At 42.8% G+C, this 24,862-nt stretch overlaps 1 protein-coding gene and 1 pseudogene across 6 annotated transcripts; one reads left to right on the plus strand and one right to left on the minus strand.

Moving 5' to 3' along the window:
• Positions 1-204: 204 nt before the first annotated feature.
• Positions 205-15,280, minus strand: LOC120666320 (annotated as a pseudogene).
• On the plus strand, positions 3,355-14,610 carry LOC120666318 (replication protein A 70 kDa DNA-binding subunit C-like). Of its 6 annotated transcripts, XM_039946141.1 has the most exons (16): positions 3,355-3,403; positions 3,508-3,553; positions 4,145-4,200; positions 4,763-4,845; positions 10,895-11,038; positions 11,125-11,398; positions 11,478-11,580; positions 11,675-11,805; positions 12,288-12,375; positions 12,474-12,594; positions 12,689-12,843; positions 12,935-13,400; positions 13,497-13,643; positions 13,801-13,880; positions 13,956-14,057; positions 14,476-14,610. In XM_039946141.1, exons 5-16 carry the CDS (start codon positions 10,895-10,897, stop codon positions 14,492-14,494), a joined length of 1,830 nt encoding a protein of 609 aa, XP_039802075.1. In that variant the 5' UTR covers positions 3,355-3,403; positions 3,508-3,553; positions 4,145-4,200; positions 4,763-4,845; the 3' UTR covers positions 14,495-14,610. The 6 variants fall into 6 exon arrangements, with proteins under 6 accessions (XP_039802075.1, XP_039802073.1, XP_039802077.1 ...); XM_039946139.1 differs by lacking the exon at positions 14,476-14,610 and having other exon boundaries at positions 13,956-14,220; XM_039946143.1 differs by lacking the exon at positions 14,476-14,610 and having other exon boundaries at positions 10,966-11,038; positions 11,133-11,398; positions 13,956-14,220.
• Positions 15,281-24,862: the final 9,582 nt, after the last annotated feature.

Genomic DNA, 24,862 nt, shown 5'->3' on the forward strand with positions numbered 1-24,862 from the left:
TAGTAAGAATAACATGAACACATGCATATATCTTATTTACACATTATCACTCATTTATGCCATGAAATTGCTAGTAATATTTGGAATTAAAATATACCGAAAATTGCCTAGTTATCTAACACAAACATGCTATTCACACCCCCATGGACTTTTCTGATATAAAGTGGTGTGTAGTAGGTTTAATGGAGATCAATCTCAGCCTTCTATCCTGAACCCATTAATTTGCAGGAGTCATTTGTGTCTGTGATCGACCAAAATTCTAGACAAAGCTCCAGCACTGCCAAATAGGCATTTGGCAATGCCACTTGAATCGAATCGAATTGATGGTTTGGTGAGATCACACGAATCACTTGGTGTGGAAGAGCTCCTCCATGTCCTCGAGGCTCCGGCCCCGCGTCTCCGGCAGGCACGCGTAGACGAACACGAACGAGGCCGCGGCGATGGCGGCGTAGAGGTAGAGCGCGCCGGCCATGGTGATGGCCTGGTAGAGCGAGATGAAAGTCATGGTGACCACGCGCGCTCATGATCCGGTTCATGGCGGTGCCGAGCCCGGCGCCCTGGCCGCGCAGGCGGAGCGGCAGGATCTCGGAGCTGTACACCCAGGCACGCGGCCCGAGCCCGACGGAGAAGGCCACCACGAACGCCACCACGGCGGCGACGCTCACCGTGGCCACCGCGGCGTCGTCCTTGGCGCCGGCGAACGCGGCGAACAGGGAGCCCAGGACGAGCAGGGACGCCGTCATGCCGCCCGTGCTCGCGAGGAGGAGCGGGCGGCGGCCGACGCTGTCGGCGAGCGCCTTGGCGATGAGGATGGAGCCGGCCTTGGCGACGCCGAAGAGGACGTTGAGGCTCAGGAGCAGGGTGTTGGAGGTGACCCCGGCCATGGCCAGCACGCGCGGGCCGTACAGCACCACCGAGTCGATGCCCGACGACTGCTGGAAGAACTGCAGCGTGAGCACGATGACCAGCACGCGGCGGACGCCGGCCTTGGTGGCCACCTCCTTCCAGGCGCCGCCGCCGCTCCGGCCGCCGCTGCTGACGACGTCCTCGATCTCCAGCAGCCGCTGCTCGGCCTCGGCGGGCGTGTCCGAGGTCTTGTCGAGCGCACGGTCTTGGCCTCGGCGAGCCTGCCCTTCATGGCGAGCCACTGCGGCGACTCCGGCATGGTGAGCACGCCGGCCGCCAGGAACACCGTGGGCACCACCCCCGCCGCGAACATCACCCGCCACGAGAGGTGCACGGGCAGCCCCGAGAAGGCCAAGTTGGAAACGTAGCTCAGCATCACTCCGGTGTTGATGAAGATCTTCAAGAGCCGACACAGAAATCAACATTACCGCAAAAAAACAATCAAATTGCTCTCGAATCAAATCCTAATTATTGCGCAAATAATCTGTTCAATTCAGTGACCTCAGGAAGCCAGGTGAGGAGACCGCGGGACGACGCGGGCGCGATCTCGGCGGCGTAGACGGGCGCGATGACGGGCGCGTACCCGGAGCCGACGCCGGCGACGAAGCGGCCCACCATGAGCGCGGCGTACGTACCCTCCCGCGAGCGCCATGGCGAGCGGGCCGGCGAGGAAGAAGACGTTGGCGAGCACGATGGTGAGGCGGCGGCCGAGGCGGTCGGAGGTCCACCCCGCCAGCAGCGCGCCGGCCAGCGAGTAGATGTTGATGACCCCCGAGAGCACCTCCACCTGCGCGTCGCTGATGCCCAGGTCCTCCGCCATGAAGATCTGCGCGCGGCTCATCACCGCCACGTCTGCCGCCGGGCATGCCATGGCACACGGTGCGCGGGTGCTCAGCATCCGTACGAGGAGACACATCGGGTTTCTTAACGAGAGGTCCCTTCTCCTCGCACGAGAGCGATTCACGCTGCGCTCCTCGCTCGGGAGGGATTCACGCCGAAAAAGCTGCCTCCTGCTCACAGCGCTGGATTCACTCCCCCATCATTAATGACAGCGGACGCGACGCGCGGTGGGTGGTGAGGATTTGCCCCGCCATCAAAACCTACATCACACTGTTTGAATTCAGTGTGCCATTTATTGCTGTAGATGACAGCGGCAAAAAGAAAAAGGTCTTGTGCACTTGATAGAGGCTGCAAGCACCTACTGGCCAGTGGACCTCATTGCTATTGCCCCCAGCGTCAGCTGCTATAACTCAAGCAAAAGTATTCTGTGATGGAAAAAAAAGAGGAGGAAGGTGGATAGGCTGATAGGGTCATGGAGCGCTCCGTCTGTAGCCAGTCCATCCATCGTCATCTCCTATTCGCCTGCAGCCCCCTCACCGGCGTGTTCCGCCCCGTCCGCCCAGGGGAGCACGTCGCCCTGTCCGCTGCCGACCGTCCCCTCCCTCCTCTCTCTGCTGCGCGGCGCGTTTCTTAACGAGAGGTCCCTTCTCCTCGCACGAGAGCGATTCACGCTGCGCTCCTCGCTCGGGAGGGATTCACGCCGAAAAAGCTGCCTCCTGCTCACAGCGCTGGATTCACTCCCCCATCATTAATGACAGCGGACGCGACGCGCGGTGGGTGGTGAGGATTTGCCCCGCCATCAAAACCTACATCACACTGTTTGAATTCAGTGTGCCATTTATTGCTGTAGATGACAGCGGCAAAAAGAAAAAGGTCTTGTGCACTTGATAGAGGCTGCAAGCGCCTACTGGCCAGTGGACCTCATTGCTATTGCCCCCAGCGTCAGCTGCTATAACTCAAGCAAAAGTATTCTGTGATGGAAAAAAAAGAGGAGGAAGGTGGATAGGCTGATAGGGTCATGGAGCGCTCCGTCTGTAGCCAGTCCATCCATCGTCATCTCCTATTCGCCTGCAGCCCCCTCACCGGCGTGTTCCGCCCCGTCCGCCCAGGGGAGCACGTCGCCCTGTCCGCTGCCGACCGTCCCCTCCCTCCTCTCTCTGCTGCGCGGCGCCGCGCCGCTCCCGTACAGGCGTGCGCTCCCTCCCTCTCCATGCTGATGCCGAGGTTGTCTCATCGGAGCAGTGGGCCGAGACCGTGCCATCCCGTCGGCGCCGGCCTGCCCTCGAAACAGCCCTACGCCAGTCGCCGAGATAAGTATACCTCCCCTTCCTCCCCTGCGTCTCCCCTCCCTCCACTGCCTTTCCCATCTCACCCAAGCCCAAACCCTAGCAGCACCTTCGATTTGCTCTGCTCTTCCCTCTGCTTCCTCCGCCTTCCCGCGTCAGAACATAGAGATTTGTGAGCTCCGCAACTTTCTTTTGCTTCCGTTCCTCTCTCCTACTCTGTGCTGTTCTGATTTCTAATTTTCCCTAGCTGGGTTTTCGCCTTGGCCTAATCTGCGAGGTTTCGATGTGCTTTGCTGTAGGTGCCGCGATGGCGTCAGCCGATCTGGGAGGGTAAGGATTACATAGCAACAGCCGGATTGAACCTTTTTAGGGTGGGCTCATCTCATCTTCTTCGATCCTTTTTTTCTCCCCATCGGGATGCTGCAGCCCTTTACTGAGCGTGGTTAGGATGAATTTCTCTTTGTTTTGTTTGCAGGTCCAGGTGAGCAGGGCAAAGAAAAGATGGCCGCTTAATGAATCAGGTCCTTTTTTTCTCCTTCAATGAATTTGTAGTTTCTACTTTTCCTTTCCAGCTTTTTATCCTTGCAGATGCTCTACTTCTTACCTTAGTTGTGTTATGGTGGTTACATATGTTTGAGTCATTTTTAGCTGCTGCCTACAAAGTAGTTGCTCAGTTCAGAAGTTTATGATTAGGCTGCCTTACTTTCATTTCCTCATGTTTTGTGATGTCAGTAGGTTTGGAAAGTTTGCTCTTTAGTAAAAATCATGTTGCTATCTCTTGCACAATTACCTGGATAACCCACCTTAACAAATCAGTAGCTACAATTTGCCGTGGAAGTTCAGCATCACAGGTCTGGTATTATAAAGGGGCAATAGCCATGCTTTTCCAAAAAGTGAGCAGACTCTGAAATGCAGCTAGGCTACTCTTTATGTTGGGATATGTATGTTTGGTAGGGTTTGATATACTTATTCTGCATTTTGCTTGTTTCTATTTTTTCCCGGTCTTGCAATGTTGCTTCCCGTTAACCTGCATAGAACATTTGTTCCTACAATTTAGCATACCTGCCTGAACTGCACTTACATATTGTCTTTATTCCTATTGCAAGGAGAAGAGTTATGCCTGCTGTTGCCTAAATCTTCGGGTGGCTGCTGCCTTGGCATTGCAAAGGTGAATTCTTGATGCTTACAATAGTAGTGGCCAACTAATCTATTTTCCCGGTTACTGATAGAAAGAGTAATCATCCAATCAGATTGTACAGACTCCTAGAAAACTGATAATGCAATATGGCTGAAAATTTTTGCATGTTTTGCCTATGGTTTCATCAAGCCCTTCCTTTAATTCTAAGCATGCCTCTAAGTTTCTAGCTTTACAGGGTCATGATTTCATAGTGTCACTAACTTTGTTCAATCCATGTGTCTTAATTGCAGGTTTGCTCATACTGTTGCTATGCCACTTTGTTGGGATTATCTTTGCTGAATTACAATACACCTTACCATGACCATTTTAGGGCTTAGCATATGATTTATGTTTATCTTAGCACATCTATTAATATGCAGTAATCATAGCCTTTGCTGATATTTTTAAGTTTCCATAGAAGAACTATGTAGGCATCTGCTAAAAACGCATAACCACGCTGATGTTTTTTCAGTGTAACATATTTGAGCTTCTAGACCAGCTGATAACTCATTCCAGAAAAATGATATTTGTACACTTGTTTTGTGCTGCTCAGGTCATTTCCTGCTCAATCAAGAAAGGCACATTGCTGTTGAATTGCTGCTGATTTCTGCTGTTGTTTTGCAACAATTTGCAAAGGTTAGTTTACTTTGATACTTCGATAGAATCTTCACTATTTAAGTTTGATGCATTCCATTTAGTGTCCGAAATTGATATGCTTTGCTTATTGTGCTGGAATTGGGTATACACCTAAAGGCCCTGTATAGCTCCTCTCTTCCCTTATCTTGCTAGGCGTCTCTTTCCTTATCTATTCATGTCCTTACCCTCCATCTGTGAATCTTATCTAATCTTGCTTTATGTTACCGTATGCATAGTGGTGGTATCTTCTTTTCATATACCCAGTCATACCTTATCTATAGATCGTTTTTCTTATCTATCTATATAGTAGTTACCATAAATATTGCTCATAGCTTTTGTTTACCATTATCTAAGACAGTATTTTGCTCCTATTCTGTTATCTGCTATAGTCAGTGTGAAAGGGTCATTGCTTCTTTCTTATCCTACTACTACATGTATACTCTTCCTCTTAGTATTCTGAAATTATTTGTAGATAACCTTAGTGCCTTCCCTTAGTAATCTCTTCATTAGAGCCTATTGTTCTATAACGTTTGCTCAAAAGATTTCCATCCTATTTATTCTTCCTGCCTATTAGACCCGTGTGTATTATTGTGATTTGTTTACACATTCTGCTGCAAAAAAATATGTGTACATGATGGTTAGCAATTATCTTCTAGGTATTGTGCGAGAGGGTCAGTTTAAATGGCTGATAGGCCATGTGAGAGAGTTGCACGGTGTCGTGAAAAAAGAAAAAAAAGGCATCTTGCAATTGCACAAGGTCTGAACTCATACATTATATAGTTTGCTCATGGACAAATGACTACCTTACAGATAACTAAATATTTGGCAATCAAAACACATTACAATGATTAGGTTTCTTCAGGCGACCATTTTTCCCTACAGCCGTTCAAGCCCTGTGTGTTTTTGACCAACCAAGCTTTTCTGGGCAGCAGTCAGAACAGCCACCCATAGCTAATGAACCACCGTTTGCACGGAAAAGAACAAGTGAGTAAATAGCAGCGAATAATAAATTTCTGTAACAAAAAACAAGTACCTTAATACTTGCTAATTGATTAAATTTCACAAAAAGTAGGTGGCAAGTCCTTGATGGACTTCCCTGCTGGAGCTGCAGCCTCCAACAGACAACATCGAATTGATAGGATGCGCTCTAAAAAATTGTGCAGCAGTTCATCCCAATTTTCAGGTGGTAAATGCCTATATCATGTTTTTTTGGGGAGAGTATTTTTCTCTAGCCTGGTGAAGCTAAACAATTTCTTTGTTATCTTATTGGTATATATAGCTGCTGCTGGTCCATTACCAACCCTCCCTTTTGATAAAGAATACATCGAAGCATTAAAAGGTGTGCATTCCCTTTTTTTAATAACAAAAGGGAATAACTACCCTTCCTGCAGTGCTCACTAAGAATTATTTGCCTTTAGAATCGTACTCAGATCGGTCATACTATGGTGGACCAGCACATGAGTGCCCTCACTGTGGTGCTGTATTTTGGTACCAAGAACGTGTCAAGAGTGCTTCTGCAGCTGCTACAAGAAAAATCATTTACAACCTTTGTTGTAGAGGAGGAAAGATTGAATTTAAACCTCACAAGAAACCACCTGCTCCACTAGCTGAACTATTACATTTTGATGGTGATGCACGCTCAAAGAAATTTTTGCGACAAATTCGATCTTATAATTCTCTGTTTGCATTCACTTCTTTAGGGGCCTCTATTGATAGGATGATAAATAATGGCACTGCACCTTATGTTTTCAAAATCAATGGAGTAGTACATCATCGGATTGGTACCTTGCTACCGCGCCGGGGTGCACGACCCAAATTTGCACAACTCTATATTTATGACACTGAGCATGAGCAACAAAACAGATTAGGTGTATTCGACATTGACGATAATAGTGCTGATCAACCAGACCCAGCTATAATGGAATCCTTGTTACACATGCTAAATGAACATAACCAACTTGTTAAAGCATTTCGATATGCTAGAGAGCGTCTTGACCATGATGGTAATGAGAAAATAACACTCCGATTACTAGGCTGTAACACAAAAGATGATGTTTGCTATAATTTACCTTCGAGTGGTGAGGTTGCTGCGATAATTGTAGGCGACTATTCGGCTGATGAATACACTTATGATGTCCTTATTCAGGATAAGGAGTCTGGCCTAAGACGTGTTTCCTGTTTGCACCCAGCCTATATGTCTTTGCAGTATCCACTATTATTTCCTTACGGTGAACATGGATTTCATCTTGGTATTCGATACACTGACGCTGATGATAGTGATGGTACAAGGCGTAAATATGTCACCATGCTGGAATTTGGTAGACTACACATGCACTATAGACTGAACGAGGCAAATCCATACACCTGCTATGGCAGGCTAAGCGACCAATCATGTGTTGATATGTGCTCAACAATTGAGGCAAGTAGATTAAAATGGATAGCAGACCACCAAAAGGACCTGAGGAGTGAGTCAGTACAGGGAATAGCTGATGCGATTGATAGAGGATTAATTAATGCTGATTCAGTTGGTGGCAAGGTAGTGGTTCCTGCCAGTTTTACAGCTGGTAGGAGATATTTTGTAATGAACTATCAAGATGCAATGGCCATCTGCAGAGTCTATGGCCCACCTGATCTATTTGTCACCTTCACATGCAACACAAAATGGAGAGAAATAGGCGATGCACTGCGCTTTGAACCAGGACAGCAATCATGTGATCGTTCTGATTTAATCGTGCGAGTCTTCCATATGAAGGTAGATGAATTTATAGTGGATATTAGGGAAGGAAAAACATTTGGACCCATAAAAGCAGGTCAGCAGTTTAGAGTATAATTGTACAATTACCTTTCCCTTTGTTGGTTTGACCTTATCTTAATCTTCTTTCAACAGTTCTGTACACCGTTGAGTTCCAAAAACATGGTCTTCCCCATATACATTGCCTTGTTTGGTTAGCTGCAAACAATTCTGAATTTAATTCTTCTACTGTTGACAAATTCATTTGTGCAGAAATCCCCGATTTTCATACTGACCCATTAGGTTATGCTTTAGTTGATGAGTTCATGATGCACAGTCCATGTGGTGAGGCAAATAAAAAATGTCCTTGTATGAAAGATAACAAATGTTCAAAAATTTTCCCAAAATCATTTCAAGATGAAACTATTATAGATGACTTTGGATTCACTATTTATAGGAGAAGAGACGATGGTAGAAATATTATGAAAAATGGTGTTAAATTGGATAACAGAAATGTAGTGCTATACAACATGCATTTGCTCAAAAAATACAATGCACATATCAATGTTGAGTGGTGCAACAAATCAAACATGATTAAATACCTCTTCAAATATGTTACAAAAGGAAGTGATAGAGCAAAACTGTACTTTGAAGTTATTGCAAAAACATCAAATGCATCACCTGGCCCTCAGCTTGCTCCGCGCAACGAAATACAAGAATATATTGATGCTAGATTTCTATCTTGTTGTGAAGCTCTATGGCGTGCTTTTGAATTTGACATTCACTTTAGAGTGCCTCTAGTAGAGCGACTACCTGTTCATTTTCCTGGAATGAACTACGTACGATATGAACCTGGTGCTGATCTAAGAGCACTTCTTAATAGCCCAAAAGCTAAAAAAACAATGTTGACTGAGTGGTTCGAAACTAACTCAAAATCCGAAGAGGCTAGACTCTTAACATACTGTAACTTTCCGAAGGAATGGTCATGGGATGCTTCCCAAAGATCTTGGCGAAAAAGGACGTCGTGTGATAAAATAGGCCGTATGTACTATGTTCACCCAACTGCTGGAGAGTTGTATTACTTGCGCATGTTACTTATGATAGTTAAAGGTGCAAAGAACTATGCAGATATTAGAACATTTGAAAATAAAGTCTATGACACATTCCAAGAAGCATGCGAGGCACGTGGATTACTTGAGGGCGATCATGAGTGGATTCTTCTCTTTGATGAAGCAATAGTATCTGCATCTGCATATCAGTTGAGACAGTTATTTGTAACTGTTGTCATGTTCTGTTCTGTTGGCAATGTTCGTTCACTGTTTGACAAATATTGGCTTTACTTTACAGATGATATACATCGTAGACTTAAAAATGCACTTACAAATTCAAATTATGTTGTCCCACAAGAACAACTGATGAATTTGCTTATACAAAATCTTACAAAAGTTTTTGCTAATAGTGGTGGTAACATAAATAATTATAACCTACCTAATCTAACTGCACAGTGTGCTGCAATAGGTGATAACAGACTCATAAATGATGAACTTGACCCTGAGCCTTTAATGTTGTCGCTGCATGCTTCCTCTTTAATTTCACAACTGAATGCTGAGCAAAGGACTATATTTGATACAATAACCACGCGTGTACTGAACGGGGGTCCTGCTTTTTTCTTCGTATGTGGCCATGGTGGAACAGGCAAAACATTTCTATGGAATGCTATAATTGCGAGCCTAAGGTCTGAAAAAAAAATAGTACTTGCTGTGGCATCATCTGGGGTAGCATCTCTACTACTACCAAAAGGGCGTACTGCACATTCGAGATTTAAAATACCCTTTGATATAACAGACACTAGCACATGTAGTGTGAAAAGAGGAACTATGCTAGCAGAACTCTTGCAAGTGACTTCTCTTATTATTTGGGACGAAGCACCAATGACACATCGCCGTTGCTTTGAAGCTTTGGACACAACTATGCGAGACATTCTTTCTGAACATAATCCTATGAATGCAATCCTCCCATTCGGTGGCAAACCTATAGTTCTTGGAGGTGATTTTAGACAGATTTTGCCAGTTGTGCGTAAAGGTTCAAGATCCTCCATAATTAATGCATCCATTACAAACTCTAGACTCTGGCAGCATGTTTCTGTTCTCAAACTGCAAACAAATATGCGACTTCTTAATCCCTCTCTAAGTGGGAATGAGCGTGAGGAACTTGAACAATTTAGCAATTGGGTTTTAGACATAGGTGATGGTAATGTACCTGCTCAAAGAAAAGGCGAGGAGCGTGAGGCCTCATGGATTACAATTCCTGATGATTTGCTCATTCATAGTGATGGAGGTAAAATTATTGCACTTGTGTCCGAAGTTTATCCAAATCTCTTGGTGAATTACAAGAACCCTGAATATTTAGCCTCACATGCAATTGTCTGTCCAAATAATCAAACTGTTGATGAGATAAATGAGTATATTGTATCAATGCTTCCTGGAGAAAGTGTAGACTACCTAAGCTGTGACACAATTTCAAAATCCTCTGAACACATACCAGATTTTGATATACTCTACCCTACAAAATTCCTAAATTCTATTGATGCAAGCAATTTTCCTTGCCATAAGATTGTGCTAAAAAAGGGTGTTATAGTAATGCTTCTACGCAATATTAATCAAAACATGGGACTCTGTAATGGTACACGATTACTTGTTCTTGAACTTGGGCAGCGAATACTTAAGTGCATAGTGCTAACTGGTGCTAATATTGGAGACGAGGTTTTGGTACCAAGGATTGCGCTTAATACAACAGATGTAAAGTGGCCTTTTACACTGCAAAGAAGACAATTTCCGGTATGAATATGTTATGCAATGACGATAAATAAAAGTCAAGGACAAACCTTATCAAAGGTTGGCCTTTACCTAAAAAAACCTGTGTTTACCCATGGCCAACTTTATGTTGCTGTCTCAAGATGTACATCTAGAAGTGGTCTTAAAGTCCTAATCGAAAATGATGATGGCTCATGCGGCTCAGAAACTCGAAATGTGGTCTATAAAGAAGTCCTTGATGCTGCTAATGCAGCATCAGCTTAGGGCTTATGGACAATATCTTTTTGAATGTACATACATTTGTTCTGCTCATGTGTTTTAAAATTATTAGCTATCATTTTCTTTGATTTTTGCGATCTATATCTGTTGACCAGTCCTGCTGCTTATGATATCTTTTGACCTAAGGTGTCCCTCTTCTTAGCCTAATCAACTTTATAAGCTATGGTATATTCTTAACTTCTTTTGAAAATTGAGTTGAACTTGTACCTTTTTACTTTCCTTGCAGATGGGAGATGTGCTGATTCCAAGTCTCATGACCGGTGATTGCAATGATAGCATATGTGTACGTGCTTCTAGGTTTTGGGAATTTTATGATCTGAATGAAGAGACAAAGCTGCTGCACGCTGATCTTGTGCTAATTGATGAAGAGGTGCAGATTATATTTTCTTTATTTGTATTCCTCCAACAATGTGTTCTTTGACTTATCTAATGTAGTTGAGCAACTTTTTATGATAGGGTAACAGCATACATGCGCAGATCTACCCCAATGCATTTCAGCGGTTCAAAACTTTGATAAAAGAAGGCAATGTCTACAATCTTGCTTGTTTTCGGGTCAGGAAATCAAATGACAGATACAAACCAGTAACAAATGAAAGCATGATCACCTTATCAACGTGGACTACAGTTGAAGAAGTTGTTGAAATTCCACCTGCTTTTCCTATGTTCACCTACTCGCTGACTCCAATAGAGCAACTGCCATCTCGTGTGGACTACCCAGAATACTTCACAGGTAATGTTGTATACTCTCGCTGTGTACAGTTTAGATGACCTATATCACTAACTAATATATTTATTAAAATTCAAATCAGATGTCATTGGAATAGTCACAACAATCTCGAATATCATGTCACTAAGAGCAAGAGGAAGACAAAATGATAGTTTGAAGAGGGTTGTCACCATATGCAATGAAAGGTTAGTTTCTGTAATGTGCTAATTTTCTTTTACAATGCACCAGTAACGCTTTAGGTGATATTGTGCAATGCTAATCACTTTTATACTACAACAGTAATGTTTCAGTAGATGTTGTGCTATGGGGTGAGCGCGCCTCTTCTTTCCCAGCTGAACAAATGCAAAAAGAAGGAGAAGCCCACCCACAAGTTGTCATATTTGTTGGTACCCTTGTCAAAAAATACTCATGTATGTTTCTAACCTCAATGCATTTTAATTAAACCTATGAAATTAATACTACTAGAAATACATCCTGAGATATCCACAGTTTTGCACGACTACTGTTATCAATAGGAATTTTATATCATATACCTAAATAACAGCAGAGTTTATTGCTGTCTGTCAAAAAATGTTGTATCATGCCTTTGTTTAGCTAATATTTTGATTAAAAATATCTATGTCTTTATTCTTGCTAGATTTGCAACTTCTTTACGCCTTAGCTTACATGAAGCATGCTTCCATTACCTTATCATATCAGATATCAACCTTAAAGATTATCATAGCAGTCCATATAGTTTCTTTCTCCCTTATTGTGTTTGTAATTATCTTAATTCACAATCTCAAGTGTATATTTTGTGCTGATCTTAGATACTCTCTTAAATATCGACCAATTTGACATACATTAGATACATCTTTGTTATCTAACTTGGATAGCTTTTTTATCTTATCAGCATCTGGAGCTGTCACCTTAGCAGGCAATTCACCATGCAAGTGGTACATAAATCCAGATGTTCCTGAGGCAAGAGCTCTTCTATCCAGGTAATATATTTTTCTAATTTATCAAACTGCATATGTTGTCCACCTATTTTACTATAGTCACCTAAATTTATTGTAAACACATCCTTTCTGCTATTCAGCATTGGAAAAACAAATCAGCCAATTAAGTGGGACCAACAAATGACACCAGCTAAAGCTACACCTGCTGTTGAACACAAAAAAGTTTCTGAAATCAAAGATCTTAACCCCTTCAAATACAAGGTAACACTTATCTTAATATTTATGTTGATTCATTTCATCATTCATACCCAACTATAGTATTCTCTATTACTGGAATTTTCTGTTTCTCTTACAGAAAATGGACTTCTTGGTTACTGTGGCAATAAAAAAGATTGACAGCTCCTGGTGGTACAACTCTTGCTACAAATGTGCGAGAACTGCTAAACCCTACGGTGACTTATACAAGTGCACCGACAGCACCTGCAATTATACTGGCAAACCAGTCCAGAGGTAAAATCATATCCGTGCCCTTTACCTACATAATTCTTTCCACATTATCCTCTACTATTATACTACCTCACATGATCTGCCACTGCCACAGGTATAAGCTTAGCATTATTGCTGGAGATGAGACGGGTGACACAAATTTTATCATGTTTGGAAGGTGGGTTCAGCACTTGACAAAGAAAGCTGCTGATACACTTATCGCTGAGAATCCACAGGGTTTCATTCCAAATGAGATCACAAGGCTCTTAGAAAAAGTGTTCAAATTCAATGTCAGCTTCACAGAAAACACAACAAGCTCCGATAAAGTTTGCTTCCAGGTCAATGCAGTAGTTGCAGAAGTAAATGACACAAATGTTCTCACAACAGGGTCTCAATCATCATCACTTCTGATATCTCAAAGTGCTGGCAGCAGTATGCAGCGCACCCCACAGAAAAGCGCTGCCTTCACTTTAACCTCACAATCTACGGGGGGCAGCCATGCTTCAGGCACCACACCAACAAAAACTATCAACATCCCTGAGTCACAACTTACACCACAGAGTCATGGATACAATGATCAGGTCAAAAAATTTCCTTCATCTTATAGATAGGCTACAACAAATTTCTTAATATTCTGACATTTTGTGACCTTGTCTAACTACTATCTATGATTGCAGATCACTCCAACCAAGGAAACAGATATTGCTTTAGCACCAACAGAGCAAGATACAAGGTCCGTCAATGCTCTTGATATCCTTACTCAAACTGCACTTGCAACGTCAACAGATACACCACAGAAGAATGATGACACAGTTTTTGCTAAGGTAAACTGTAATACTTTGCTTCATGGTCCTGCTCTATCATATTGCCTACTGCTAATCCAAGAGTTTTAGGATAGAGCTGCTAGGAGTTTAGCCATATCCAACCATATTCCATCTATGCCATATTTTGCTTCATCTTTCTGCTGTATCTTATAGACTAACTACTGTTAATCCAAAGGACTCCAAGGATGGAGCTGCTAATTCAACAACTAAGATAGAAAAGACTAACACAAGGAAAAGGTCTGAGTTACCAACATAGATTTGTTTTTGCATAACATGTTAAATAATTGCATGTCTAACATGTCCAATTTTTAGGTCCTGCCCCTCACCTAGCAAGAAAATTGCTAAAAAATTGTTGCTTGATAAAGACAATGAAGACGAAGATGATGACTGTGTTCATGACACTCCCAAGCCTAGGTATGCTCTTGCTAAAAACCTCAAATGAAACAAATAAATCAGCTACAGATAGTTACACACGGCTGTGTCCAATTTATCCATTTGCTACATCACGGTATTATAATTTCTTATCAACGAAAGAATCTTTCTGCACCTAGCCTTGCAAAAACCTTTTTTATTTAGGTGCTCTTACCATGTTTCCATGTTCTCCGACTTATACAGTACATATCACCCATGCTATTTTCTTCATTGCTCTTTGGATATCATACTAGCTCTTCTCCTCACATATGATATTTGCTATTTTCTTCATGCCTTATAAAAATTCCCGTTACATCTGTGTAAGGTAGCTACTTGTCACTATAAACAACTTCAATTGTTGCTTCATCTCATCTTCAGCTATTTCGTAACTGACGACTGTTCTCGATAACTGCATTTACAGTTCCAGCACCGATGCTTAGAAGGAAGACGCAGATCAGCTTATTTTGTGTTCTCACAGTTGCAGCCATGCCTAGGCCTACATCCGCTGAATTGCTACTACATGCAATATATTCAGCTCTTTTATAACCTAATGTGCAAGATTAATTAACTCTCTTTTGGATATTTTAATGGCTACAAACTATGTTATTTCCTCTTTAATTATTAGCGCTCACTTTTGCTTGGATTAGCATTCTAAACTACCTACTAAAATGTTTGGTAGGTGCTAATGCTGATCCTCAATTGTATGTAATATATATGGCTTGACAGAAACTATCGGCTGCACATGCCATTTAATCAATAGTACTGTCACCACTGTTAACATATTTATTTGCGTGAGACACCAGCTATGTATTGCCTGTCGTTCAAAGCGTTGCTGTGCTAGACTCCTAATTTTCGAATAGCTAGGTCACAATGTGTACGCCAGTGTGGTTGCTACTATATTTTGTTGCTGTATTTCTATATTTTTATTTGGAATTTTATGTGGTGCTTACTCTATATATAGAGATCTATTTTATTTGGAATCAAGAAACTGATGATAGAGCGCGCATCGCGCGCATCATGTTCTAGTATATGGAAAGATTGGGGAACCTGGCGATGGAGCAAGTAGGATCCGTACTGTAGCCCGTGAGGACGGAGGTCATGGAGGCGAGCACGGCGCAGAAGAAGGGGTACTTGTTGCGCCTCGCCGGCAAGGAGGCGTTGTCGGGCTTGCCGAGCAGCGGCGCCTCGGCGTCCGGCCGGTGCGCCATGGCTTCTGGCTCGAGATGTAGTGTAAAGCACAGTTTTTGTGAAAACTTGTGCAAATTACGGCAAAAAAGTCGTCTAAATTCACCAAAAAAATCACACATGTAGATGATATGATAATACACAATCTTGTAAAATGACTTGTCCAAACTCGACTTCGTTTGTGAAATATAAAAATAATAAATTTCTAACAAATCACTTGGACACCTTTCTGGCTTGAAATTTGTTATTTTTATATCTCACAAACGAAGTTGAGTTTGAAAAAGATATTTTACAAGATTGTATATCATCATATCATCTACATATGTGATTTTTTTGATGAACTTATACAATTTTTTTACCGTGATTTACACGGGTTTTCACAAAGTTGTGGTTTGCACAAAATATATTTCCCTTAAGTATCTACGCCAAGTCCAGACTAGCAGGGGCCGATGACGTGGCGGAGCAGGAGCCACGCGGCAGCCGGCAAGCATTGACCGGGAGGATGACAGTTTATGCGTCGATTGATTATTTGCTTTTCCTCATACTTTGTCGGTTTGTGCAAGTGTGCTAATGATGGCGGCTGTGCTTGTGCTGTTCCTATGTATATGTAGTTTTTTTGTCTATTTGTTTTGTTTTCAAATGCGTGCGGTCGCAGCCAAGTACTCCAATTTTAACACCTACTTGAGATACAATAATTTTTATGTTGCAAAGTCCAAACCTACAAAGGCTCTGTTTAGTTCCTCTATTTTAAATTTTTGAAAGGGAATTTTTCAACATTTAAAATATTAAATATAGACTAATCACAAAACTAATTACAGAATTCGTCTGTAAATTACGAGACGAATCTAATGAGCCTAATTAATCCATCATTAGCATATGTTTATTGTAGATTTACTGTAGTAATTTAGTATCTAATCACGATCTAATTAGGCTCATTAGATTCGTCTCGCGATTTACAGTCCATTTGTGTAATGCGATTTATTTTTCGACTATATTTAATACACCATGCAGACGATTTATAAAACTTTTGGATTTTGCGATTTTGAATCTAAACACGGCCTAAGATATAAACCCCAAGATAGGTTGTCATGTGCTTAGCGAGGTTGTCATCAACAGCAGAACACGTGCAACCATGCGTATTGTATTTGTCAGTTGACATATAGCTCTTGTAGCAGCGTTCACTCAACCAAAAAAAAAGACGATGATAATTGAGTCTTAGTTGGACCAGTGAGCTGCAGTTGGTTACGGTACTTGACAAGATCGACACGGTTTTATACAAAGCTAGATTTTTGGAAACTGCAGCAGCCTATGATGACTAACCGTAGACACAGATGTGGAAGTACCATTTTAGATAATGATGAAGATTAATCTTTTAAGAAAATGGAAATAATCTTTTGAGAAAATGGAGATAATCTCTTGGCACACTGAGCGTCCAATTAAATGGAATAACATTACCATGATACCGCAGCAGTGTATATTAGAAGACAATAAAACTGAAAAAAAAACAAGAATATTTGTGAGCCATTCAAATTTTGCGATGTTTTCGAGCCATTTAACTTTTTTTTTGTTATGGATGCATGAGTCAAGGATGATTGGTCGTCATCCAAGCATATCTTAAATACTCCATCCGTTCCAAATTATAAATCATTCTAATAATCTTGAAGAGTCAAACCATCTCAAAGTTTGACCAAAATTATAGAGGGAAACACAAAGATTTATAACATCAAATAGGTATACTATAAAAATATAGATAATAAAGAATCTAATTATACTTAATTGGTATAATAAATTTTATTATCTTGTTATCTAAATTTGGTTGAATTTGAAAATTTTAACTCTCTAAAATTCTTGGAATGACTTATAATTTAAAACGGATGGCATATTTTTAAGCAAGATAGTAATTGGACTGGTAACAGTGGCCAGACCACTACTCCCATTATGCTAGAAGAACACTGTTGAGTTGTGCATCCGATCGAGATCTTGTGGCAGCGAAGAACATAGGGTCCAGACGAGATGTTTGTTGACTGGATGAGAGGAGCTTCAACTTTTGGAAGTTGGAAAAATCCTCTCCTCAGATGCTATTGCCAAGGCCAGGCGCCCAGCTACACTGCTAGCGTACAAAAGGTGGCGTTCATGATGGCCCGGTTTGATTCCTCGTAGCACAACTAGCGTTACAAAAAAATTTTATATGCATGCAGTATTAAATGAAGTCTATTTGCAAAATCTCTTTACGGATAAGTGTAACTTTTCGCGACGAATTTAATGAAGATAATTAATTGATGATTGACTACAGTAATACTACAGTAAGTATCCTCTAATCATGCAGCCAAAAGCATCATTAAATTCGTCTCGCGAAGTAGCGCAGGAGTTATGAAGTTAGCTTTGTAAACTACTTTTATGTAATATTTCTAATTAATTGTAAAAATTTGCTACAGGAGCTTATGCTACAAAAACCAAATAAGGCCGATGTTGCCATTTTCTATTGGCGGCATCCAGTGAGACCACAAAGTCTGCCATCAAGTCACCTGAGAGCGCAGCCGGCTGTTGGACCAATCAAGGAAGGATTACTTCACTGTGTACCTCCTCTGTTTTAAATTGTAAGTTGTTTTAACTTTTTCGAAGAGTTAAACTACTTTTATGTTTGAATAAAATTATAGAAAAAATTACAATGTATTAAATAAATATACTATAAAAGTATATTTAATAAAGAATCCAATGATATTTATTTGGTATCATAAATGTTAGTACTTTATTGTATAAACTCGGTTAAACTTGAAATGTTTCGACCCTAAAAAAATTGAAGTGACTTACAATTTGAAACGGAGGAAGTAATCTCCAACGAAAATGTGTCGTCTTGCCTTTGATAGACGCTGATTCAGACACTGGATGTTGACAGATGGGATTGTGTTAATTTTCGTCTCAATGTGCTCATGTAACTGCTACAATGGATGTGGAGCCTGTATTCTAATTTGTAGTATGTTTTCGGAATTGTTTCAAATATGTCACTGGATAATCAATAGCTGTAGCATAAGATTGGTGTGATTTTGATGATTGGTAATACATAATCATGGGAACTAAAAATTGTTTTCTAGTATATATTATATTGTTGTAGTCTTTTCGATGCAAATAATATTTTTGGACGAGCAAACACCGCAAAAAGGATGTGTTAAAAACATAACAGAAGGGAAAGAAGAACCAAGACACTGAAGGAATAGTCGTCGTCCAAGTATGAGACATAGGAGGAACGAATTGGACTTTTTCTGTGAAATTATTTTTGGACAAATGGGCCTAATTTCAGTAGAAACAAGAAGATCTCTCCTCAAGCTTAAAAAAAAGAGGAAAAAGTCTATTTTTGGCCATCCAACAATTGCTCGAGTTTGATTTTAGCCATGCAACTCGAAAACCAGGTATTATTAACCGCTCAACTCTGCAAACTGTTTACAAATGGTCATTTACCCCCATTTAAGTGGTTTTGACCTTGGTTTTCACTGCCATGCTGAATCTATTAGCCATGTCAGCATGCTGACTAAGATGGCCCCACACGTCAGGCTCCCTTCCCCTTCTTCCAGTGCCGCGCAGCTTCGGCCACCACCGCCACCCTCCCCTGTCTCCGCCGCGGGCCCCCGCACCTCCGCCTCGCCTCGACTTGCCACAATCCTCCGCAGAGCCACTGCGCCGCGGGTCGCACTGCTCCCTCGCCCTCACGCCTCGCCATGCGCGGCTGCTGCTTCCTCGCGGCGCCGCTCGCACCGGTTGCCCGGCGTCAGGCTGCCGCACGGCACCACAACAGCCTCGATGCCGGCTCATCGGCTGCCCTCCCGCCGGTCCCTGCTCCGCCCGCTGGCCGCTGCGCCTCTGTCAGCCCACCGCCGGCAGTCTGAAGTGGCGGCGCTCGCGTGCAGCGCAGGGGCAGTGCTCAGGTGGCAGGAGCAGGGGAGGGAAGGTTGGAGAGGTGCGGAGGGAGGGCGGCGGTTGTCAGCCTCACCCGCAGCGGAGCTCGAGCTCGCCCGGGCGGCTGTGGTGGGGTGCGCCCCCTGCTCCTCCTCCGCGGCGGCGTGGACGCCGGAGGCTCGCAGCGGCGGTACGGAGGAAGGGAGAGAGGCAGACCACAGCGGAGGAAGGGAACATGGCGCCAGCGGCTGGAGAGGGTGCGCGTCTGCTCGGCGGTCGGGAGGCGGGGGAGGATGAGCGGCGGGTGGCGGCGCAAAGGGCTCGGTTGATCCGGAGAGGTTAGGCGTGAGAGGCTCAGCGAGGGGATGAACGGCGGCGGCGGCCCGGCACGAGATACGGCGGCCGGCACGGGGGCGCGGTGGAGGCCTGCACAGGTGCTGCCGGCTCAGGGGCCGGCAGCTGCCGGTGGTGGAGACCGAAGAAAGAGAGAGAAGAGGGAGATGAGAAAAGAGAGAGGAGAGGGAGATGGTGTTGACAAGTGGGCCCCACTGCCACACGGCGTCCACGTCAGCGAAACCGGCTACCAAAACAGCTCGATGGTAAAAAATGAACAGTTTTCATAATTGCGTGTCAAAGGTACCCGGTTTTAAAGTTCAATGGCCGAAACCAAACCGAGGCAAGAGTTGGATGGCCAAAAATAGACTTTTTCCTTTAAAAAATTCTTCAAGAGATGAAGATCTATATTCCAATACAACCCTGATGTGCCTCTCTTCTAGCTGTCAAGGTGACACAGGGCAAGTAGTGACGAGCTCATCCTAGAAACGATTAGGGAAAAACTCAATGCACACGAAAGCAAATGTAAAACAATTCACTTGAAAAAAGCTATCACCAAAATTTTACTTAACCAAGCATGCAAAAATTCAATAAAGATTCCCCAAAAAATTCAATAAAGATTAGAAAATTTGAAAATCAAGCGGAAACAAAGCTTAACTAAAAAGTTGATCACAAGTCTAAAATATGTCTAGAGCTAATCACTACAAAAGAGTCCTCTTAACTAAGCATGCAAGGACTCACAGGAATTAGTAACAAGTTCTAATTAAAACATGAGAGCAGGAGTTACTTAATGCAAATTGATCAAAGATTACGAGCCTGATTGGTTGGCTTACAATTTTTGCCGAACCAAAATCAAGACATGACAATAAAATTTGGCTATCAATTGGTTCACCTCTAAGCATTGGTCACTTCAGTATTTGTGGCCAAAATCAGGACAAGTTACTCAAAACTTAAAAGGGGGAAAATTGGCTGTCGTATTTTGGCATTAGACCAAATGAGTACCTAAATTTCTCGCCCATAAATTGTCATGCCCATAATTTGGCTTGCTATGATTTTAGTTTGGCAAAACATGATATCCAACTAATCAAGCTCTATCTGGACAAACAACAGCGAAGAAAGCTGATTATTAGTTAACTAACCAAACCTCGTGCGCGTCTGGGCCTTGCAGCAGGCTGCCTCGAGCTGGCCTGCAGGTCCCTGCTGATCTATTCGAAATGTTGGGATATAATATTGAAATGTTGAATTTTAAAATAAAAAATTAAATAACTTAATGGATCTTATTTTGTTCCATTGATTCAAAATAATATTTTGGTTCAAATAGATTCTAAATCGGATTTAATGTTTAAGAAAAAAAATCATTTCAAGTTAGGAACTTGATTAGCTTTCCAACCACATCCCTCCACTCATGCTGCAACACGTGTCTACTCCATTCTGCATACCTACTCAGCTCCCGTCTATTCTGCGCATCTGCTGCACACCATTTTTTTTAATGTAATGGAAATGAGTTTCGGCCTCCACAAAGTGTACAAAAAGTCAAAAAAATATTACAAAACATACACGTCCATTGACTAACTAGGGAAATGAACAAAGGAAACATGATCTAAATCAATCCTGAGGTTACGCTTCCACTCGTGATTGCCTAACTCTAAAGCAATGGTCTCCAATCAAGACTCGCCCTTCAAAATAGCACCTTTATCATATCATTATGCTGCAGTTGCGCCTATAAACGTAACCAGTAGGTCTCTGAAAATAGCTTGCACAAATGACGAATACTTGATTTTGTTAAAAATAAGATCATTACGGCATCTCTAAATAGCCCAACACAATGCAACTGCCCGCACCAAAACGACACGCCTCTCGTTATCATCAAAATTTGAGAGCCAATTTCCTAGCATATGGAAAATTGATCTTGGCGGGGTTAACCCTGTAGCTAAATAGACCAGTGGCGGAACTGAAAAGAAATTTAAATAGGGACCAAGTCCGAACAAACTTTGATAATATTTGTAAGATAAAAATTTGGCAATTTGTATTAATTTTTTATTGACCGCGATTATGCCCTAGCTAGTCACAGTATATATCATTCAATCATCCAATAACAATTCACAAAGCAAAATAGGAGTAGGAGTCAATATATCTTGGTCATTTTAGTTTTGCCTTGGTTTCCTACAAATATTAGACTTAATTTTAAAAAATATATTCTATTATGCGATACAAAATCAACAATACTTACAGACCATACTGTATCAACAATAATATCCTCCTACTTGGGAGCCCAGGATTGGCTGCTGTGCTGCTAGCAGCCGTGCTGCTACCTAAGGCCTGCCCGCCCGTGCTCCTGGGCTGAGCGCCCGGTCGCTGATCGCTTTGCCCCGCCCGGCCAGGTGGCCACGCGTTGCGCGGGCTGCAATACCTCAGTCCATCATCTGAAGGGTTCCGTGCGTGCGCCCCGCTCGTCCTGTTGGGCTGTTTTCTTTTTGTTTTTTGGCCTGCGCGCATGCCTCTTGGGCTGATTGCTTTTTTTTTATTTGGCTCATTATCTGTTCGGAGTCTTCTTCTTTATTACAACCGAATCCATGGAATCCAGGCAAGGCTGGGTTGTCTGCCTCCGAGACCAGCTCGGCTATATATCACCCGAGCATATAATCTATTTTCTACACGTGAAGGAAATTGGCAGACCGACGGAAGTAATTTCGTCCCATAGAAATGTTCTGCTGTTATAGGCTCGCAACATTATTGGTTGCTTGCTCGCTTGGACGCCATGCATGCTGAACTTGCTATAAAACTGACCCAATCAGGAAACAGCAGAGCTGCTAGTGTTGTGTTAGCGTGAGCAGCACAGTCCATTTTGCTATTCCTTTTCTTTATTTTTTATTCAGCATCCACGGCTTGTCCTAAACTTCTTTCTTTATTCCTTTTATTTCTTTTTTTTCCTTTTATCTTATTTCAAATTTCTGTTCATTTCATCTTGTTTATCTTTTTTATTTCTAATCCTTTTCCATTTCTCTTCCATTTACTTTATATTTCTAACTGTTTTCTCTTTATTCATTTTTTATAATCATGCATATATTTTGGTGCGAAGGGAGCGAAGATGTACGGGTTGGTCCTCTGCCTCTACTCTATCCTGACAATATACTTAAGTAATATAGATAGATCCCAGCAGAAAACTGCATCATACATTTCTTGTTTTTTCTTTTTGTTTTGAAATAAAGCTGCATCATGCCTCTAACTCATGGTTATTAGGACCGGACCGGTGAGGCTGTCAGTTCAATGATTCATTGGTCCAACCGTTTCGAACCGGTTGAACCACTGGTTCAATTGTATTGAACCGTTTAATCGAACCGGCCACACATACTTTGAACCGGTATAGATATATATGCTATAATTAATAATTAACAATAAAACATTATAGAAGTGTACATATATAATTTAATAATTGGTAGATGGAACAACATAATTTAATTGTACAACCATAAAGTTCATATAGAATGACATTGTCTTAAATTGAAAATAATACAAAGTACGTGATACATAAGATTCATCTTCAGCTTCACACAATACTCATAGACCACACATCACATAATGACAAAAATATAGGAGTAGATCACAGCTACACAGCATTAAATAATTCCTAATATACTCTAGCACTAAACACACAGGGATATGGACATTCCTAGTGTACTCTACTATTCCAGCAGTAAACAGCAGATTGGCAAATCACTAGCTCAAACTCAGTAGGCTAATATACACAGTATAACATCAGGCTAATCTGGACATTCTCAATGAGGCAACCAATGATCAATCATCATATAACAGCAGGCTAATAAACAAAAACTCAGTGGCTCAAATTCAAGCTCCGTAAGTCAGTAGCTCCAGTAGCCATGTTCTTGGCTTCTCGCTTCTTGCCTTCTCGTGAAGCAGAGCAACTCAGCGAATCAGTAGCTTAGCAGCTCGCGGCGTAGCAGCACGGCAGCAGTCGCCGTCCTCTCGGCTCCCATGGCCTCCCACCCGCAGCAGCCGCTCAGCCGCACCCCGCAGCGCGCATCAGCCCCCAGCCGCGCCCAGCAGCACGCCGATGGCCGCTCACCCTCGCCGGGCCGCGCGTAGCAGCCGCCGCGGCTCGATGCGTCGCCGGCCGACGCGGTTAGATGCGCCGCCGCCCGCCGGCCTGCGCGCTCGATGCGCCGCGCCGCCGCCCTCCCGCAGGCCGCGGCAGCAGCTCCCGCTCCGGCTCCGCAGATGCATGCACCACCAGCTCCGCACCCAGCTCGATGCGCCGCCAGAAGCGGGAACTCCCGTATGCCCGTCGCTGTCACACGCCCAGAATGAAAAAGGAGTAAATTTCCCTCCCTCACGCGCCCTAGATGAGCTTCTGCTAAGCACACAGAATATTTTGGGACATACTAAAAAACCATCCAGGTTCGAACGGAACCGGCCGGTTCACAGATTCCGTAAAAAACCAGCCGGTTCAACCGGTTTTTAGTGGTTCAATTGTACGAACGGTCTTTTAAGTGAACCGGACCGGTGGAGGCTTTGGTTCGGTCTTTTAACGGTCCGACCGCCGGTCCGGTCCGGTCCTAGTTATAATAACTAGGCTCTAACTGTGCATTTCTTCGCCGCATGCAAAATCTTTGAGACTATCAGTTAGATGGCGAGATCTGGCTATGAGGATTCGAGTTCTCGATTTTTCAGGTATAGAATTAGTATTTGTAGACATGTATTTCATAAAGACTGGGCCTGCGTATATGTTTATGGGTGTTTAGTCACAAGCCACCCTGAAACATATCTTGACCATCACCTTCTGATCTTTATTTGATGCACCAAAACTCATCATAAGTTAAAATGTCTTTTTTAAGTTCACCATGTGAATTTTGGTGCGATGCTCCGTCCTGCTGCTTTGGCTCCTGCTCCGGCTAAGAAGCTCTCGAACCTACCGTGGCCCATCGTGGACCAATCTATTTTCCGGGCCTTGGGCCGGCCCAAGAGAGATTATGGAGGATATTTTGCAAAGAAGAAGAAGCAGGAGAAGGGAGAAGATACCAGAGATGGTTGATCATATTTCAGAGCATAAAAATGATATTGGTCACTTAAGGCAAGTTTAGAATCAAAATGATCATCTCATAAATATCAGATTAAGATAACCAATTATTTAATAAAAAATATATACTATAAGGAACCAAAACAATTGAAAATCTCTTTACCAAGATTAATATATTTGTACCTCCCCACTTGGCAGGCCTCAGATCTTGAGGACCCATGGTGGACCTATACAAAATGAATGATGCAAAATGTTTCTGCCAAATCGAAATGTTTTTGTTTCCTGCCGCCGCGCATACCCGCCCATGCATACCCACCTTGATTCAAATTTTGAAGCAGTATCCACGGCAATCATGCATTCCTTG

This window comes from Panicum virgatum, chromosome 3N (genome assembly GCF_016808335.1).
Source record: "Panicum virgatum strain AP13 chromosome 3N, P.virgatum_v5, whole genome shotgun sequence".
Lineage (NCBI taxonomy): Eukaryota > Viridiplantae > Streptophyta > Magnoliopsida > Poales > Poaceae > Panicum > Panicum virgatum.

Bases quoted from the DNA above. Each gene is read 5' to 3' on its own strand.
- LOC120666318 (XM_039946139.1), top strand. From the start codon at position 10,895: ATGGGAGATGTGCTGATTCCAAGTCTCATGACCGGTGATTGCAATGAT. The intron at 11,039-11,124 runs GTGCAGATTATA...TTTTTATGATAG, and splicing joins TTGTGCTAATTGATGAAGAG to GGTAACAGCATACATGCGCA. The intron at 11,806-12,287 runs GTATGTTTCTAA...TTATCTTATCAG, and splicing joins CCTTGTCAAAAAATACTCAT to CATCTGGAGCTGTCACCTTA.